Source organism: Adiantum capillus-veneris, chromosome 17, assembly GCF_014529385.1.
Source record: "Adiantum capillus-veneris isolate H3 chromosome 17, ASM1452938v2, whole genome shotgun sequence".
Taxonomy (NCBI): Eukaryota; Viridiplantae; Streptophyta; class Polypodiopsida; order Polypodiales; family Pteridaceae; genus Adiantum; species Adiantum capillus-veneris.
Window position 1 is genome coordinate 145,853,432 of NC_140947.1, and position 17,442 is coordinate 145,870,873.

The following is a 17,442-nucleotide window of genomic DNA, read 5'->3' on the forward strand; positions in this document are numbered from 1 at the left end:
CGCGCGTGCGCAACACTCCCAATTGACGGGTGATAAACTTTCAAGCCATTGACTGGCCGAACGCTTCTCGACTCTGCAAGTCGACAGGTGAGAGACTTTGAAGCCATCAACTGGCTAAACGCTTTTTGTACATGTGCCCACCTCTTCTCTTTCTCTCAAGTGTTCCATATTTGGGGTGTGTTTGATTTCTCCTCTTTCTTTCAAGTGTGCCATATCTCCTTTGAGGAAGTAGAGCTTGACCCATTGGCTACGATGCTCACCCGTTCTAAGGTTTCCTGCTAATTGAACCCACAAACGCTCTAGACCAAAGAGTGTTAGACGACATATTTCTCTCTCATCAAGTGTGCCACGGCCGATCATTCTCTTCTTCTTCTCTCCTGAGTCCTGAGTCCTGGCTCTCGCTCTCGCTCTCGCAAGGCCAGCTAATTGCAATAGTAAAAGGAGAGCCTTCTCTGCACGAGGTACAAACGCATTTTTGGAGGCATTCGCTCCCACTGGTCATATCTCTCTCTCTCTCTCTCTCTCTCTCCCCCCCCCCCCCCCCCCCCCCCCCCCAAAGTGCAAATTGCGAAGGCAACAACAGAAAGAGCCTTGGGGGCAGCGCACCCTCATCCTTTCAACGTTACAATGAGGCTATGAGCCGACTTTAATAGCAATTTCCACACACATAAACATGCCTCGATACCTAAATAAATCAATCCCATGTTCTTGTCAGTACCTTACCTTTTGACTCATAAATATAAAAGTCTGAACCACATCCAACATCTCTTCTCCCAGAGTCCCAGACAGGATCTAGTTTATACAATTAAACCTCACTTTCCATTATGCAAAACCCACATCAGTGTTCCAAGCTTGCTGGCCACAGCACTGTTCCGAGCTGGGGTAGACGGTAGACCGTAGCATTGCTCCGGCAGACTCACAAAAGTGATTGCCCTTTCACTGAAACGCGCTTTGATTCTTTGGTTTCGAGAAATAGAACTAGGAGTTAGAACCCAGAGTAATAAAACCCACATCAATGCTCACAGATCCCCCCCCTCTCTCTCTCTCTCTCCGTTTTTTTTTTTGGGAAATGTTTTGTACACTTTTCACAAGCTTAGGATGAGGTCCACTGTGGAGTCTGGACTGCTTCATCCCCATATCTCTCAAAAAGACAGCATCCTCCAGCATTTTAATTTTGATGTGAGGCCAAGGTACTCTGACTTTGTACCTGCTAACACCATCAAATGCTTTCTCGTTTCTACAGAAACCAGCATCTAAATGATGAGATAACAAAGGAGCATCAATTCTGATAAGTGGCCAAAGTAACTGATTACATGGTTAGCTTGGCCTGTGTCAGGTCCTGCAAAATGGGCAGCATATATTTCCACCAGATGTTGAAACTTGACACCAACCAGATCCTCTCTCTCTCTCTCTCTCTCTCGTTATGAGCACAAGGTGCCGCCGGCGGGTGAATTCCTGACATGGATGTCACTTTTTGGCTGGCCGATGGCCGAGAAACTTCAAGAGCCACCTCCTCCAGCCAGCCGACTCACACGTTGCCAGTCCAATCAAATCATGTGCTTTCTGCTCCCGCCAGCAATAGGCTGCTCCTCGCCTCACGCTTCCAAGCCTCCCAATGCCCATGATGTGCTCGACCGCTCCAGCCTGCTGGCCACCCCTCCGGCTATGCCGAGCAGAGCCCGAAGCTCCCTTTTGCTCAAGCTCTCTCTCTCTCTCTCTCTCTCTCTCTCTCTCTCTCTCTCTCTCTCTCTCTCTGCAAAAACTACAATCCAGGGCTCGCCAAAAACATTTCCTGTAGGCCCTGATTAAAAAAAAGGCGTACTTGGTTTTTAGGTTGAAATTTGAAGCATTTGCCAGTATTTTTACTAAAACTTGTCAAACTTGATTAGTTTGCACTAAAACTTGTCAAATTTGATGGGTTTTCTTCAAGGCAAGCTCCCACTGTAGCCAGGATTTTGTTATCTTTAGCCGATTAAAAATATACTAGACCCCAGTTTTTTGCCAACGCTCCTACAATCATTGTGAAACTGCTCCCTCTTCCCTCTTGAATGATGATGCCTGTTTGGGATAGCGAAGCAAAGGGATAAGTTTCGTGCGGTCTCCTTGGTGCTCCGAGGATTCTCTACATTTTAAGGGATGTGAACAGCTTAATTGAGCACAATGAACCCGCAGCTTGGTACACTTTCACTCACAACTTTGATCCAAGATCCACCTTCACAAACGAAAATCAATCCAGCATAAGATGTGCAAATTACAGAATATTGCTGAGTAGCAACAATCTACGCTGCCGAGTCTGGGCCTCCTTAGGCCTAAATTCGTCAATATTGGAGCAAACACTGCAGGACAGAAGATATGGCAATCAAGTGCATATCTCAGTTTTCCTCATCATCAAATAATAATAATAATAATAATAATAAATAATTGCAACATAAAAGACACAAAATACATAAGAAGCCTGAATGAATCGAATCACCCATAAGAATAATCACCTGGCCAAGCCTGAATTTAATACAAATCTATGTATGATAAGGGTAGTACTTTAAAGCCATTAGGAGACAGATTGTAAGGGTTTAGAGAGGGTTGCAATGGCTCTGTAGCTTTTGGACGGAAATCCAAGGCAGCCCAGCAATCCATGCTTGTAAGGAAGAAAGGTCTTCTTTCTGAGCTCTTCTGTGTGCGCTCTCTGCATGTTGTAATGTAGCGCATAGGGGCCCTTTTGGTTGGCCTTGTGGTGGGTATTGAGCTTCCCTTTACTGCTATTGTTTGATGCAGAAGAGGACAACATGGATGGAGGAGTGGATGGCATTGATGACACTGTAGTACTAGAATTGTTGCTCATATGTGAGCTTGCACTTTTCATTTTCATGTTGTTCATGTCATCCCCAGAGTTACTCATCATATCCATAGCCTGTCCTTCCCCAATTCCTGGGCTGCTGCAGCTTTCCCGCCTACTTGTACTTGACATATTGCTTTCACGCCCTGAGCTTCGCAGACTCAAACTTGTGTTGCTATGCCTTGCACTCTCTCCTCCACTATCACTCTTCCTGTGCAAAAAGCCTCTAAAACTCCATCTCTTCGAGCCCTTTGGCGTCCCTGCATTGTGCCTTGCGTCAATCTCACGCTGAATTGGATGCTTGCTCTTGATGTCTTCTGTGGAGGAGGAACCATTTGAGCTTGAATTCGACTTAGCAGAATGGTCGTCCCAATGAAATATTCTCAATGGAGAAGAAGACTGAGTTCTTCTGTGAGGAGGGGCATCCCTGTATGTCTCTTTTTTTCCTGACTTTCGAGATTCACTGGCGAAACTGCCCCTATCCTTTTCCATGGACTTCTCCATTGCCACAAGAAAAGGATCGAAGACTGCATTGTCAGGGCTGGCGATTCCGCATAGAACCCCCCGAATATCGAATTTCCTGGGTGAGCGTGGCGATTGTGGTGCTGAAAGAGAACTTAGAGAATATCGATGGCTGTGTTTATTCTGATTGGCATTGTCTTTGATTAGTTGCTTCATCGGTAACACAGGGTTATCGAGGCGAGGTGGGGGGCGAAGGGGCCAAATCTGCTCCTTTGTGGCAGTCCCACTCTGCACGTGGTCATTAGCAAGAGCAAGCGTATATGCCGAGCTAGGACTATCATAGCCATCAAAGTGGTGCTTGAAGCTGTTGGAAGATGTTGAAATAGGTGTGGGCGACATAGGGGGTTCTTCATGCTCTGTAAAGCGTGCACTAAATTCGAACTCGGAGCTCCCAGATAGCAGAATAGATGCTGCATCATCCTCTCCATTGCTCGTCTCAGATGCGACACTTCTCGCCTTAGGAGTGCCTGGTTTTTCTTCCCATGCAAAAGGCACAGCAGAGGCATACAAACTGTTTCTAGAGTAGGATTGATCAAGATCCTTGACGACTCTTCTGAGAGTAGCACAACTAACAGCAGCATCGTAGGCCACATATGATTGGTTCATCGACCCAAAAACCTGGTACTGATGGGAGCTGCTTGAATGCTTGACTTGTGCCGGTGCAGCCGCTTTCTGATCCCAAGAACGGTGCCCTGTTTGAAGAGATGGTTCAGCTGCCTGTTGAGCCCTCCTGGGGCCTTCCTCAAGCTTGGAAGGAAGAGACTCTGGGGACCAAGAGGAGCTGCTCTTATGGTGTGTTTGCAGAGGAAATAGAGGCACATTAGAGCTGCCATAGTGCTCAGATTGAACAGGGCCGCGACAGCAAGGGGAGCTGCAGGAGCCATGATGTTGAGAATCATGAGCTTCTGTGTGGGGCGTCCAAGGCAGGCTTTCATGGAGCTCTGCATATTGACAAGATTTGAGAACGCACGAGGAGCTAATACCTGCAGACTCGCCATAACCATGTGCTTGAAGAGGAGGCTCCGGAGAAACCCTGTAGTCATGAGACCAAGAGGTGATGCTTTGACAAGAAGAGTAGTCCATCATCATCTGCTGCACATGAGCTTGTTGTTGAGGAGGGCTGATTTTGGGCCAAGTGGGGCTTGCTGGTGCAGAGAAGTAGAAGCCCTTCTGCATCATTCGAGAGGGGCTTGAAGGAGCGCTCACGAAAGGGGTGGAGGTGCTACTCGAGAGCTCACTGCAGCAGGATTCATGGTGAGTGGTGGGTGTAGTCAACTCTGGGAAGGTGAATCTGGACGGCGATCCCAGTAATGGAAATGTCAGGCTCTCCTGCATGTTGGACTCTCTCTCTCTCTCTCTCTCTCTCTCTCTCTCTCTCTCTGCGCGCCTCGTGATTCTGTGAAGAAGTGATGAAGATGAGATGAGAGATTGTCTCTCAAGAGTTGGGAGTCAGGACTGTGGGTGCGTATGCAGTTGAAAGAAAGGAGAGTGTGTGTGCGTGTCTCTTAATGCCACCTTTTCTTGAGAAAGAGAGCGTAGGCTATGTTGAGTCACATTGTTGACAGGAACGAGAGGATAAAAGGAAGCACAAAAAAATGTGCTAGAAATGCAATGCTTATAGAACCCAAATTTGACTTGACGATTATTGGCAAATAAGAGGGCGGCTTCCCCATCCTAAATTCACGTGGGCAAATTCCCTTCATTTTGTCAATTTGTCCTAAACCTTAGAAAGGGTTTGCACATGCAATCCAACACTGTCCACCGAGGCCGACGTGGCACCCAAGACAGAGTTCGTTGCTGTGTCCTCTCAAATTTCACTACAGATAAAATTATCACGATCATTATGTGAGTTCCTCGTTTGAGAACTATGGTTGCGTGTGCGTATCTATTCTATATATTAAGCAGAGAGACATTCAAGGGGCCACGTGGTGCAATTTGCTTCATCCGGCAGTGTAGCCCTGCATCTCCGGTAACAGTGAGGACAGTGCATGCGCAAGGGGGGGGGAGAGAGAGAGAGGAGGCCGCCGGCCACACTAGTGATTCTTGTGGCGGGCAAGGTCCGAAGCTGAAGAGTTGGAGGCCGCTGAACTGAGGGTTGCCTCGTGTGCGTTACGCGTACCCTTAGAGCCCCCTCCCCCCAACCGCCCGACCCTTAAACTGCAACGCAGCTTAAGGGTCCTTGATGTTCCTGGAAACTTTGCACATTTGGTAATCGGTGGCCTTGCACAATACAATTGTTCGCAACTCGTTATAATTGCGAGTCGATGGTGGTTGAGGCATCCCAATGAAAAAGCAACCATCTATTGACAGTCTCTCGATAAAATATGATCTTTTGTTGCATTGCATAACCAAGTATGGGACGCACCTGTTGCACTTGAAGGGTCCTCCCCTTGCCCCTTTAAAGGGTCTATGGGGACCCTCTTCGAATAATCCCACCCTTTTAGTAAGGTGTGATTCTAATGCGCTAAGTTAACTCCATCTCTTTGCATGCACATCCAAGTTCCAACTCCACCAATTTTGGAGGAGCTCGTTCACTCATTTTTGTTACCCCTACTTTCTGCATAAGTGTGTAGACTTCTCTACGATGATGTTCTCTCCAAATTTTGAGATTTGAAATGTATTGCATGCATTTTTTAAATAAAAAGCATTTTCTCCCTCTCCCATTTAGCATAGTGACACCTTTAGCGTGTGAACTCTCTCTAAAACTTGGCAATACCATTCTCAGAGACGCATCATGCCAGTCAGCCATGATGCCATGTTGCCAATCCTAATCTCATTCAATCTTTTGTTTTTTTGAGAAGGAAAGGACATGAACCCACACAGTCAACTCAACTCAAGGGAGTAGTTAAATTCAAAAGTACATAAAAGACCTGAATCAACAAAGTGAACAAACATGCCATGAAGCCATGCCACAGCCAATATCATAACCCTAGTTGACTTAGAAGAGGCTCTCGCCTTCCCACGACACTAAGTGACACATGGGGGCACGGGGGTAGGTAAGGGGATCGACGGCGAAGGGTGACGGCGGGCATCTCAAGGTGGAGGAGTGCACTCAAAAAATGGCGGTGCCGTTGAGGGGTTGGGATTGGAACCCACGACGTCCCACCCCAACGCTTTTGGAAGCATGGGCTAACCACGTCGCCTATCCGCGCACATGTGAAAGAACTCCCATTTTACACAATGATATAAACAATAAACCTGAACGGCCTAGAACTAAACCCGAACGAGGCCCTTGGCCGGGTTTAGTTCTTGGCCGGGTTTAATTTTAATAAGCCATCTACGACCCAAAACACCTCAACGGTCGCGCGTGGAGTTCGCGTCCATTGATCCCCTCACTCCCCCCTCTTAAATGCTATGTGTTATTTAGTCTTGAGGCTCGCCTTGGAAGTCTTTATTCCCTCTTCTCATAACAATTGCACCTGCGAGCTCCTTGGAGCTCCTTGTAAGTCCACAAAATTTGGACAAAATTTGTAAAAGCTTTCTTTAACCCCTACCTCTTGAAGCTCCTACATGCATATTTTACCTCAATAGCGACCCAATTGTGCTTAATGCAATCTTCTCTCATGTTTCTTAGAACTTATGGCTCCCACGGTTTTGGCTTTTGGCTAACACTTCGATCTTGTCGGACAAGCTACCATTATTCTTTAGGTTACATTGGCATCTTTCCGCGAAGAAAAATATTCACAACAACAACTATTGACTAGAACTTGGAAAGACGAGTTGTAGACCAACAAATCCACATTACCACTAGGCTACCACTCTATGTAGTTACTCAATTTACTAGCATTTCTTTGGTTACACTGGCATCTTTTCATAGAGAATGACATTTACAGGTAGAACGAGTGGTTAGAAGGTGCAAACACTAGACAAAGGCCCACACAAACACTTCTACTAGGCTTAGACCCCACCTTATTCTAAAAGTTACATTATCATCTTTTCATAAAGAAGAACATCTACAAACTCGGTCATCTGCTAAAACTTGCAAACAGTCGGTGAAGTTGAGAGGTAAAGGTGAAGTATTGCATCATCATGAGCATCAAGGAGACGTCAAGGATGCATTGAGAAGCAAGGATGCATTGAGAAGCATGTTTGAACATGAAGGGATAGTGATGAGGATGTGAGGGTGTGCAGACCCAAAAGCTAGTAACTCCGTCATACCTTTTATTTTCAAAATTGATATACACAACTGTCATAATATAATCTGATGTTCTTATGTTACCACGTACCAACAACCCACATGCCCTACCTCCCTCCCTCCCTCTCTCTCTCTCTCTCTCTCTCTCTCTCTCTCTCTCTTTCTTTCTTTGTGTGTGTGACTATATAATGGTTGATTGTGTAGCATATTTATTAGTGCATAGAAAACCTCTTTACACATGCAAGGATATGGCCTCTTTTTTCTATTGTTCTTGTCTATACAATGTTATACACGGAGCCTATGTGAGGATATTCTTTCATGGATGCATCCTTGAAAAAGTGTCATTATTCAAGATCAAGATCAAGAAGGCCTCCCTGGGAGCAAAAGGTCTTCATTAGGGCCAAAAACGACTCAAAAAGGGTTGTGTAAGGAATTGGTTAAATTACTAATTAGCAGAGCTGTTTGTGGTCAAAACGGCTCCAAATTTGTCCGTTTTGGTCATTTAAAGCATATCTACGCAATCTAAAGCATATCTAGGTACATATCTCTAAATATTCAAAAAGATATCGTTTTCTTCACATTCCTTTGTGGCTCACCTCGAAATTTGTTTTCATTTACTTCACTTGGCGGCAAATAGTTGTTTCCACTTTTGAATCTCTCTTTTTTCTCTCACCTTTCGCGAGCTTTTTCTCTTCTTCTCTGATGCACTTTCTTCTCTGCTGCTACATTATTTTCATTATACTTTCTGCTCCTTCATTACTTACAATGACTAATACATCTTCCACTAGTGATAACCGCAAGTTTCACTTGAACATTAAGCTAAGCCAGGAATATTCTACTACGCGGAGTGTCTATCAAAGACCAGTTACAACTGCAAATGAAGCACAACAACTTCGCAACGAGGGAAAGAAACACATTGATATATGGACAGATCGGAGCTTGTATGCACCGGATCCTAGCACTGGAAGGTATCCATCTTTTAACACTCCTCATGATTTGATGAGATTTGTTGGTGATGGGGTTGATGGCTTACTAGGATATAGTTCTAGGTTATCTCATTTACACATTGATCATACACATTATATTCAATATCTCAAAACTGTTTTGTCTTCAAAACGCAGTAAGAATTTTAGAACTTGAAAACCAAATAGCATCTCTAAAACAAGAAAATCACCAACTTCGGACTTTAAAAGAAACTCCAATAGGATTAAGAGCACGAGTAAAACGAATGAAAGATGTAGTAAACTTAACAGAAGGTTTTGGACAAAGAAAAAAAAAGATTAAAGATTACTAGAGAACATGTGACTAGTCTTTTAGGATTTGATATGTCCAATGGTCAAGAAAGGGTGAGATTTTTGAATGAGGTAATGAACAAAAGTGATATTCTTAAACTTTTGAAACTTCCTGAAAATCAAACTCAGAAAAAATTGGTATTTCAAAGTTTACTGAAAGATATGGGTTTACTGGTCCAACCTTCTCAAATGCAAGAAGTTTGTGACACAGTGGGGGTGAGTAGAAGGGGTTACAGGGCCATCTCTAAAACCTGGTTTCAGGTTTTAAAATATTACAAGATTAAAGCTTTTGGGTTGCCTAGGCCTCATAATGTTGGGAAAGTTAGGACTCTATTAAACGAAGAAATACCTAAACATTTTGGAGAGTACTATCATATAGAAGGAACGATGCCATATGAAAAACAGGAAAAAAAAATCTTCTTTTGAGTATAATGTTTTTAATAACATTTGGATGAGTATAAAAAATGTTCAATCTGCTATGGTGAGATACTATAATATGCAAGAAGTAGATTGTGAAGGAAAACTTATATTTGTTCTGAAATTGGATGAAGCTCAAATTCAAAAATGTCAAAAAATGGAAAGAGTATCCATATCCCTTATGAATAGAGCATTGGACTATAGCCAGGGTAAGGTTGATTCCCCATACCACAAAACTCAATCAGAAATGGAACTTTGGTGGATCGGAGCAGCTCAAATACCAGTAGAAAATCACGATACATTGAAATGGCTGTTTTTGCAGACCGATATCCCTTCTGTTATACAGGACAAAAATGCAGGTGAAAAACTCTGTGTAGATGGCATGGGTGACTTTTTTGTAGAATGGCACTTGAGTGCCGACCTAAAAGCATTAAAGTGCATGTTTGGTGTATGTGGAGGTGCCAATACCAAGTATCCATGTCTATATTGCATGGCAAGCACTGGAACAAAAGGATGGCTTACAGAACACGAGGTTGGAAAAGCACCATCGAGGAATAGTGTTAACGTCATCGACTACCCATCGTCTCCTATGATTTGGGATCCAATTCTAACAATAGATTTAAAAAATGTACATATATGCACAATGCATGCAGAGATTAGAATCTTGGACAAATTGCTTCGACTCCATCTTGACTATGCATATTCTATTAAGCCAACTAAACTTGCACACGAGTGCATAGAAAAATGAGAGGCTTTGCTCTCTCAAATGGGTTTTCATGGTGGTCAAGTGCATCTAAAAAAAGATCCCACTCTTTCAAAAGGAACCGGTGATGTTTTGCAAGATGTTTCAATGGGTGGAGCAAAAGCCAGAAGATTTTTGAGTAACCATGACAACAAACAAGTTGATGCTATGTGGAACTGCTGGAAGGATCTTTGTGTTATAACAACCAATGTCAAAAGTAGACCAGATGTAGCCAACAAACGCATGGAAGTGTGGAAGAAGCTTGACAGTTTTTTGAAAGTTTTGAGACAACAAGTTAGCTCTGCTACTTATGCAGATGACTTTAAAAAGACAATAAAGCTTTTAATAACTGCTATTACAGATGCTTGGGGAGCAAAAGACATCACATATTACTTGGTGAGTATTCAATTACTTTCTAAAGTCTGGATAGTATTTTACTTTGCATCCTATTGAGTTCAACTAACTTTTTTTTTATTTTTAGCATATTCTGTACCTGCATGGACCATATTTTGTAAAACAAGGACCCCTTGCAACATGGAATACTCAGGGAATGGAAAAATCTCACTATCAAGCGAGGACTTCTTTTTTCAAATGTACGAGAAAGGGAGGTGGACAAAGAAGGAGCAATGCACTAAAGGAATTATTCAATTGGTTCTATAGGAGGCAATTACAACGGATGAGATCAAACAACCATGCTGCTCAACCACAGATATGAGATTAATGCTTCACTTTGAAACATTGTACTTCTTTCTAAAGAGATCCAAATTCAAAAAAGATATTTTGGTGCAAAAAATTGTCAAATTTACATCAGTTTTTTATTTTTTTTTATATCTCCAGGCATGTCACCCCTATATCTCAAAAACTTTCTTCTTTTATAGCCCCCAAGAAGGTTGACATTTGTCTCCTAAGCTGCTACTGCATAGCTAGAGTAGCAAAGAAAGTATCCTGCTCTTGAGGCATTGAATCCTGCAGCATATCCAAACATTCGAAGTGTTGCTGCTCTCTCAAGTAGCATAATCTTGTTTGCATTGATTTGAAGGGGAGTGTACCCTAAAAACCGTGACAATATCTTAAGTGCAAACATTGGCAACTCAGGATCTTCAGAATACTGCATGTGGAAAGCACATAAGGTGGCACTATCCAATGTAGGCATGTAGTGCATGAGAGAGGAGGCATCCCTTCTTGAAGAGCCCTCTATTGCTTTCCCTCTAGAGCCTTTAGCTCTCCCAAGAAAATTGTCTTTGTCAAGGAGTTCAATCTGCAAAACAAGACAATGAGTAATTAAAACTAACTTGGAAAAAAAGAAAGATTTCACTAGGGAGATCACCTTTTGCAATTCATCTTCGGCAATGACTTTTTCTTGAAGGAGATTGCATGATCCGGTCATCTCTCTTATGTCAACTTCCTTTCCAATTTTTTTCAGCTTAAAGTCTCTGCCAAAAGATTGGATGCCAAGCTCAACAAGCCTCTTCTCAAAATCCTCATCTTTGAGGGAAGGTTTTTCCTCTTCCACTCTTCTCATGCATAGAGCAAGTGCATCAGGAGCAGGCAAAAAATCTTTATTGGATGTATGAAGATCAAGTGCCAAAAACTCCTCTTTTGACTCTTCTTCTGTGTCAATAAAATCTTTGGCCACCTCAGAAGCTTCAAAAATGGTTGCAATACAATAGTCCTCCCTCATATTAAGCAAACACTGGATATGATGGAGAGGAATATACTCTTTCCCATTGATAAAGAAGTAGGGAAGGTTTGGAATAGTAAGGGAAGCTTCAGATACCTCTACCTCATCTGTTGGCTCATCAATGACAGTACTAGCTCTAAATTGAGCAACATCAAAATGTGCACTCTCCTGCTCCTCAGCTGCAACATCAACCTCCTCTTCTTCTAGAATTTCACTTTTCTCAAGCTGCAAAACTATGGAAACATTTTTATTTGTTGCCTCATCTGTATCTTTCACTTCATCAGCTTTTCCTTGCATGTCAACTTTAAGGAACAAAAAGAAAAGAAAAGAAACTTCTTTTGGAACAAGGTTACAAGGTTTCAAATGTAATTGACAAGAAATGGTAGGTGGACAAACAAAGAAAGTCTTCTTAGAAAATCTTCCAAACCTCCTTGTTACTTTGCTCTTTTCAATTGAGTTTGTAGTATATTTGGTTAGATGACAATACGCCTTCCCATCTAAAACCAAACACTTGCCTTCAACTGCTTCTTCAAACTCTTTGAATTCTTCTGCCAAGAAGTCTTTCAAATGGTCTAACAAAGCTGCAAGATGAAACACAGGATTGAATATTTCATATGCTTTGGTGTACACCTCCATGTCACCACCATCCATCACAGCCACCAATAGTTTTTCACTTGGACTCTCCTCCAAAATCTCCTCCCGGCCTTCCATCATAGTAGAGGAAAAGTCGACAGGTGAAGCTAGGTACAAGTGCCAATGTACCACACCAAAACGAAACCGGACCACGCGATAGGCGCTTGATCCAAGCTCCGGAAATGCCTCCCTGCGCGTCGTGCGGGACAAAACCACACAAACACCAAACGTACCAAACGACGTGATAGACGTTGGACCTGGCCTTTGGAATTGCTTCCCTGTGCGTCGTGCGAGACAAAGCCAACCAAAACCGTAAAACAACACCAAATGACGCGATAGGCGTTCGACCCAATCTTTGGAACTTCTTCCCTGCGCGTCGTACGTGACAAGGAAAACAAAAAGCGATAGCGTCTACCAATGTGCAAATTGCAAAGATAAGATTGTGCGAGGCGAAAGGGCTACACAAAAATAGATAATATCTCGCATCGTATGTGACAAGTGAACGTGGAACATTTTTAAAATTCGAGACCAAGCTATATATATGACCGTTAGTGACACATGTTATCCATGCACACGTGCCACGTGGCATGCGTACAACGGTCTTCGTACGGACGGTTTTATGTATATAAACACTTGTCACGTGCTCATTTTATGCTTTCTCCTATAGTCGACATTCACGTCGTGTCGTCCTCAACTACTCGTACACTTGTCATCCGTCCACTAAGCCAAACCAATTTTCCTCTCATCGACGCGACCGGAACTGTTGGGCATGTGGGCGCACTTTCTACTTTCTACCGCTTCCTAAGCGTCCCTTACGACACGATTGGCGCAAGTCCCAGAGTCTCGGTGAACCCCTCATCGCGTCGTGCGGGAGGTCGACACTTCATAAAAATTTGACCTCGCATACGATGCTCTATACCATTTCCAACGGTGTTTGTGTGCCTTCTACAGCGTTGTGGTAGTCTCTACCTCCAAATATTCATGGCTTCCCATACGACACGATAAGCGTATGTTGCAACTTCTGGGTGGGGCTCTGATCGCGTCGTGCGCGGCTTCTCGGCTTAGAGATTTCACCTCGCATACGGCGCGATACGGCGATGTTCTAGGGTGTGGTTGCACCCTCTATCGCGTCGTACAGGAAGTTCTGTGATATTCTTTTCGCACGTTCCGGTGGTCACATACGACGCTTTCCACAGCTTTTGTCAGCCTTCTATCGCGTCGTGTTATCCTTCTCATCACACACGGCGCAATAGGAACATCTTGAAGGTTGTGGCCTACCCCTCTGTCACGTGGTGTGTTCTTGTACCCAAATGGCCAGGACTAAGAAAACTGCAAGGAAGGTCTACCAAGCCCCAACCGATCCAGAAGTAGGTGATGCTGAGAAAGATGCAGAGAAAGCACCCCCTCCACAACCTCGTCAGAGGGCCAATGCCAGAAAGAGATTGAATTATCAGGTGAAGTCCCTAAGAGAAATAAGGAAGGCACAAAAGTCTACGTGTCTACTAATTCCAAAGCTCTCTTTCATGAGGGTTGTGAAAGAGATATCTGATAGACTTGTAAGCATGATGAATATCAAAACTTTTGTCTCGGTGAGGTGGCAGTCTCAAGCTGTGATGTGCCTTCAGGAAGCTGCTGAGGATTTTCTCATAGACTTTATGAATGATAGCTACATTGCAGCTGCATTTGCTCACACGGTCACACTTATGAGCAAAGATTTTGTGCTTGTGTCAAGGCTAAGGTACAAGTTTGATAAGGCTCTTGAGCTCATTCCTAGTGAGGATCTTAGAGCCTTCCAAATTTTAAACATCCCTCCTTCCAGGCAACAGAAAGATTCTGGGGTCGTCATTGAGGATGTTACACATGAATACGAGACAAGAAAGTCTCAGGATATTAAAGCAGTTAAGGAAGTTGAGAGGGAGCAAGACATGATATCCGAGGACGCTATCCTTAAAGAGCAAGCTGAAATTTTAAGAGCATCCAACTCTCTTCTTTATGAAAAAGTCACAGGCCAAATGGTGGTGGATGTTTCCTTGCTTGGAGATACTGAGGCATATTTGGACATATTCCCTCAAGACACAAGTATGCTTGTAAATCCCAACATTGAGCTTGGTGACACTGTGCTCTATATCTCTCTCAGGTGTGTTGCTTTGCTAATTATTATAATGTGCATGTGCATGGCAGACAGGCACAAGGGGCTCATTGTGGCTTGTGTTTCCTTTTCCAGGTGTCTTATGAGGGATCTTCCAGAGGCTCTAGCTATGCAAATTGCCATACTTGACCCTCTAGTGACACAGTGCCTTTTCAACAAGCAAGGAACCCTTTCAAGATTTTTTGATGATTTTAACATGCTGACCTGCAATTACATATTATACCCCTATGTTGAAGGGTAATTCTTAACTCCTTACATGTTATTTTTAACATTTTGTGGTATTCTTAGCTAATTTGTTTTTTATTTTGTAGAGGACATTGGAGTCTTATTATCTTCAATATTTTGGAGAAAGATATTATATTTATGAATTCATTGTCAAGTATCCATGGGAAAAGTAAACTGTAAGTATGAAGCATAATCTATGCTTGATGATGGCCCATTGTTTTCTATTAGTAGCTTTTTGATTCAACGTCTTCCTGCAGTGCTGCCAAACTTATTGTTGGTCACCTGAGTACCACAAACAAGGATTACAATATAGAAGCTTTCAAGTACTACAATCAAAAAGTGCCTTTACAGACAGACTTAACATCTTGTGGATGGAGGGTGCTTGCAGATGCATGGAGATATCTTGAGTCAAGGTGTCGGATGACTACACTCACTATAAGTGTGGTTCATGTATTTATTTTGATGTTTTATGTATGTATGTCATGTCCTTTAGTTCCTTTTTCTATTTTTTTCAGTTGCATGACTATCCAGAGTCTTGGGTCATGTGGGTGAGAGAGAAGGCTATTTCTATGGTTTTGGAAAGATCAATAAATCCAAATGATCCAGATTCTCCTTTGCCACCAAAGAAAGGTAGAGCCACCAAAAGTTTGGATGCAAAGAAAATGGATCAAAAGAAGAAAAGTCCTGCAAAGATCCATACAAAGAAAAAGGATCACAAGAAGAGTCCTACCAAGGTGAAGAGTCCTGTCAAGGGGAAGAGTCCCAAGAAGAAGATCCCTGCCAAGGGGAAGAGTCCTACCAAAAAGAAGATCCCTGCCAAGGGGAAGAGTCCCACTAAGAAGACTGCCAAGGGGAAGAGTCCCACTGAGAGCCCTGCAAAAAAAAAGAGCAGATACAAAGGGCCATCCATTCCACTCACCATTGAAATTCAAGGTTCAAAAGCGTCGTACACTTAAGAACAATAAGGGGGAGGCACCTAGCTCACCTTTCAAGCTACCATTTATGTTGTCAAAGAAAGCTGCCAAATCACCCAAGACAGCTAGTCCTAAGGAGCCCAAAGCACCAACCCCTGCCAAGTCACCCGTGCCAAGCCCTAAGGGGTCCAAATCACCAACCCCTGCCAAGTCACCACCACCACTCACTCCTGAACTTTCACCCCCTTCTGAACACAAAAGGAAAAGGGTCTCTGAGGATGCAGAATCCTCTCAGGCAAAAAGAAAAGTGGAATTTCATGATTGAATAGTCCACAAAAGCTATGTACACTTTTGTTCATTTTGTCCATATGAACATATATATATACCCTTTGGTGATTCATAATTTTGTACTTCAAATACTTAATACCAACTGTCGATTCTTAAATGTGTATCATGATGTCATGTAAGTTTAAAACAACATAAGTAGAGAAAAGATAAATATATTTGCAAAATGATTACAATATTGAACTTGTTTTTTCAAGTCCTTGCAAGTGGCTCAAATACAACTCTTTTTGGGGGAAGGCATGTGATGCAAGATGTTGAATTCTCCATCCTTGTGCTCACCACAATTTCATCCACTTTGAATCTATACTCGGGAGATGTTTCATCAAGAAACTCAAGAGATTCTCTAACATCATTTAGTCTCCAGTTTGTTGTTACTATCAGGCTTCTATACTCGGTGTGTGGATGTACTGTGACCTTTAGTTCAAACTCTGGACAATTTTCCTCAGAGTCGAGAGGAACCCAGCTACCTAATTTGCTTCTCCATCTCCTATAGTCGTAGCCTAGAACTAATGATTGACGACATAGTTGGTATGAGATAGACATAGAATTTGGGCTTACTCTGCAACTAATATTGTCACCAATATGGAAAGTTTCTTTGGTGCTCCATCCGTCTCCAAGAACATTATCAAGTTCAGTCATAGAAAGTCTTCTATTAAGCCACATGTCTTTGTCCTCTGCAAATCCATTGTTTTGAAACATGCCACAAAGACATGTATAGGCAAGAACCATTGAACTTTAATCCTTCTTAATATCCTGCCCGGAGACATAGCTTTAAGGATGTCTTCTTTGATCTTGGATTTGAAGCTTGATATAGTACATGCATCAGGAGCTTCCCAATCAAGTGAACTTATGGTGGGAACGGGTAACTGATGTAGTTCTCCATATGCACCTTCTCGTGATGGAACTTTGTATTCTGCAAAATAGACAAACAAATCCATTGTTTTGTAAAAGAAAGGTGGCTTGTCAGCATACATAGCATCTGCAATCCCTTTATGCATTGCTTTGAACGTCCCACTCAGACTCTCCATAGGCTGCCATTCCACATCTGTTGAAGGAAATATATCTGGAATGGAATCAAAAAATGAGAAAAACAATGGGATAATGAAAAAAATTCACTGTATCAAATAGTTTTTTTTTCTCAAGGTTGCTTTGTCACATTGATCGCGATCCATCGTTTGCAAGTGATGGCCTTGACACAGAGATCGTAATCCGTCATCCCTTCATCTGTGCAATGTTGAGCTATTTTGGTGAGTGTGGGTTAGCATTTGGGCGAGCTCTTGTGGTGTTGATGCAGCTTGGTGCGAGCTTCTGGGGTGAAGTCAATGGAGCGATCTGATTCATGATAAATGGGTTGGATCGTGATCCTTGTTTACAGAGCAAACAAACAATAACCTTTTAACTTAAAACCCCCTTGGTTTGGAGTCGGGCCTCATCGCAACTGGTGGGCTTCGGCCATGGAAGCATCGAAAAAGGCTGATCTGGATTGCAGAGAAAGGCTTGTCAATATGGACTTCATATTTACTATCAAACGTAAGAAAAGAACGAGTGAATGAG

General features: G+C 42.9%; 2 protein-coding genes across 3 annotated transcripts; one reads left to right on the plus strand and one right to left on the minus strand.

Annotated features, from left to right (window-relative positions):
• Positions 1-2,000: 2,000 nt before the first annotated feature.
• Positions 2,001-4,905, minus strand: LOC147438272 (uncharacterized). Of its 2 annotated transcripts, XR_015184965.1 has the most exons (2): positions 2,490-4,905; positions 2,001-2,336 (listed from the first exon to the last, which is right to left on the minus strand). XR_015184965.1 is itself a non-coding variant. In XM_086487572.1 (1 exon), exon 1 carries the CDS (start codon positions 4,688-4,690, stop codon positions 2,549-2,551), a length of 2,142 nt encoding a protein of 713 aa, XP_086343698.1. In that variant the 5' UTR covers positions 4,691-4,905; the 3' UTR covers positions 2,461-2,548. The 2 variants fall into 2 exon arrangements, 1 of the variants encoding a protein (XP_086343698.1); XM_086487572.1 differs by lacking the exon at positions 2,001-2,336 and having other exon boundaries at positions 2,461-4,905.
• Positions 4,906-13,565: 8,660 nt separating this feature from the next.
• Positions 13,566-17,224, plus strand: LOC147438273 (uncharacterized). The gene is made up of 2 exons (XM_086486726.1): positions 13,566-14,134; positions 17,032-17,224. Exons 1-2 carry the CDS (start codon positions 13,566-13,568, stop codon positions 17,222-17,224), a joined length of 762 nt encoding a protein of 253 aa, XP_086342852.1.
• Positions 17,225-17,442: the final 218 nt, after the last annotated feature.

Coding starts and splice junctions, on each gene's coding strand:
- LOC147438272 (XM_086487572.1), bottom strand. CDS start 4,690: ATGCAGGAGAGCCTGACATTTCCATTACTGGGATCGCCGTCCAGATTC.
- LOC147438273 (XM_086486726.1), top strand. CDS start 13,566: ATGGCCAGGACTAAGAAAACTGCAAGGAAGGTCTACCAAGCCCCAACC. Junction 14,135..17,031: donor CATGAATACGAGACAAGAAA/GTCTCAGGATAT, acceptor TTTTTTCTCAAG/GTTGCTTTGTCACATTGATC.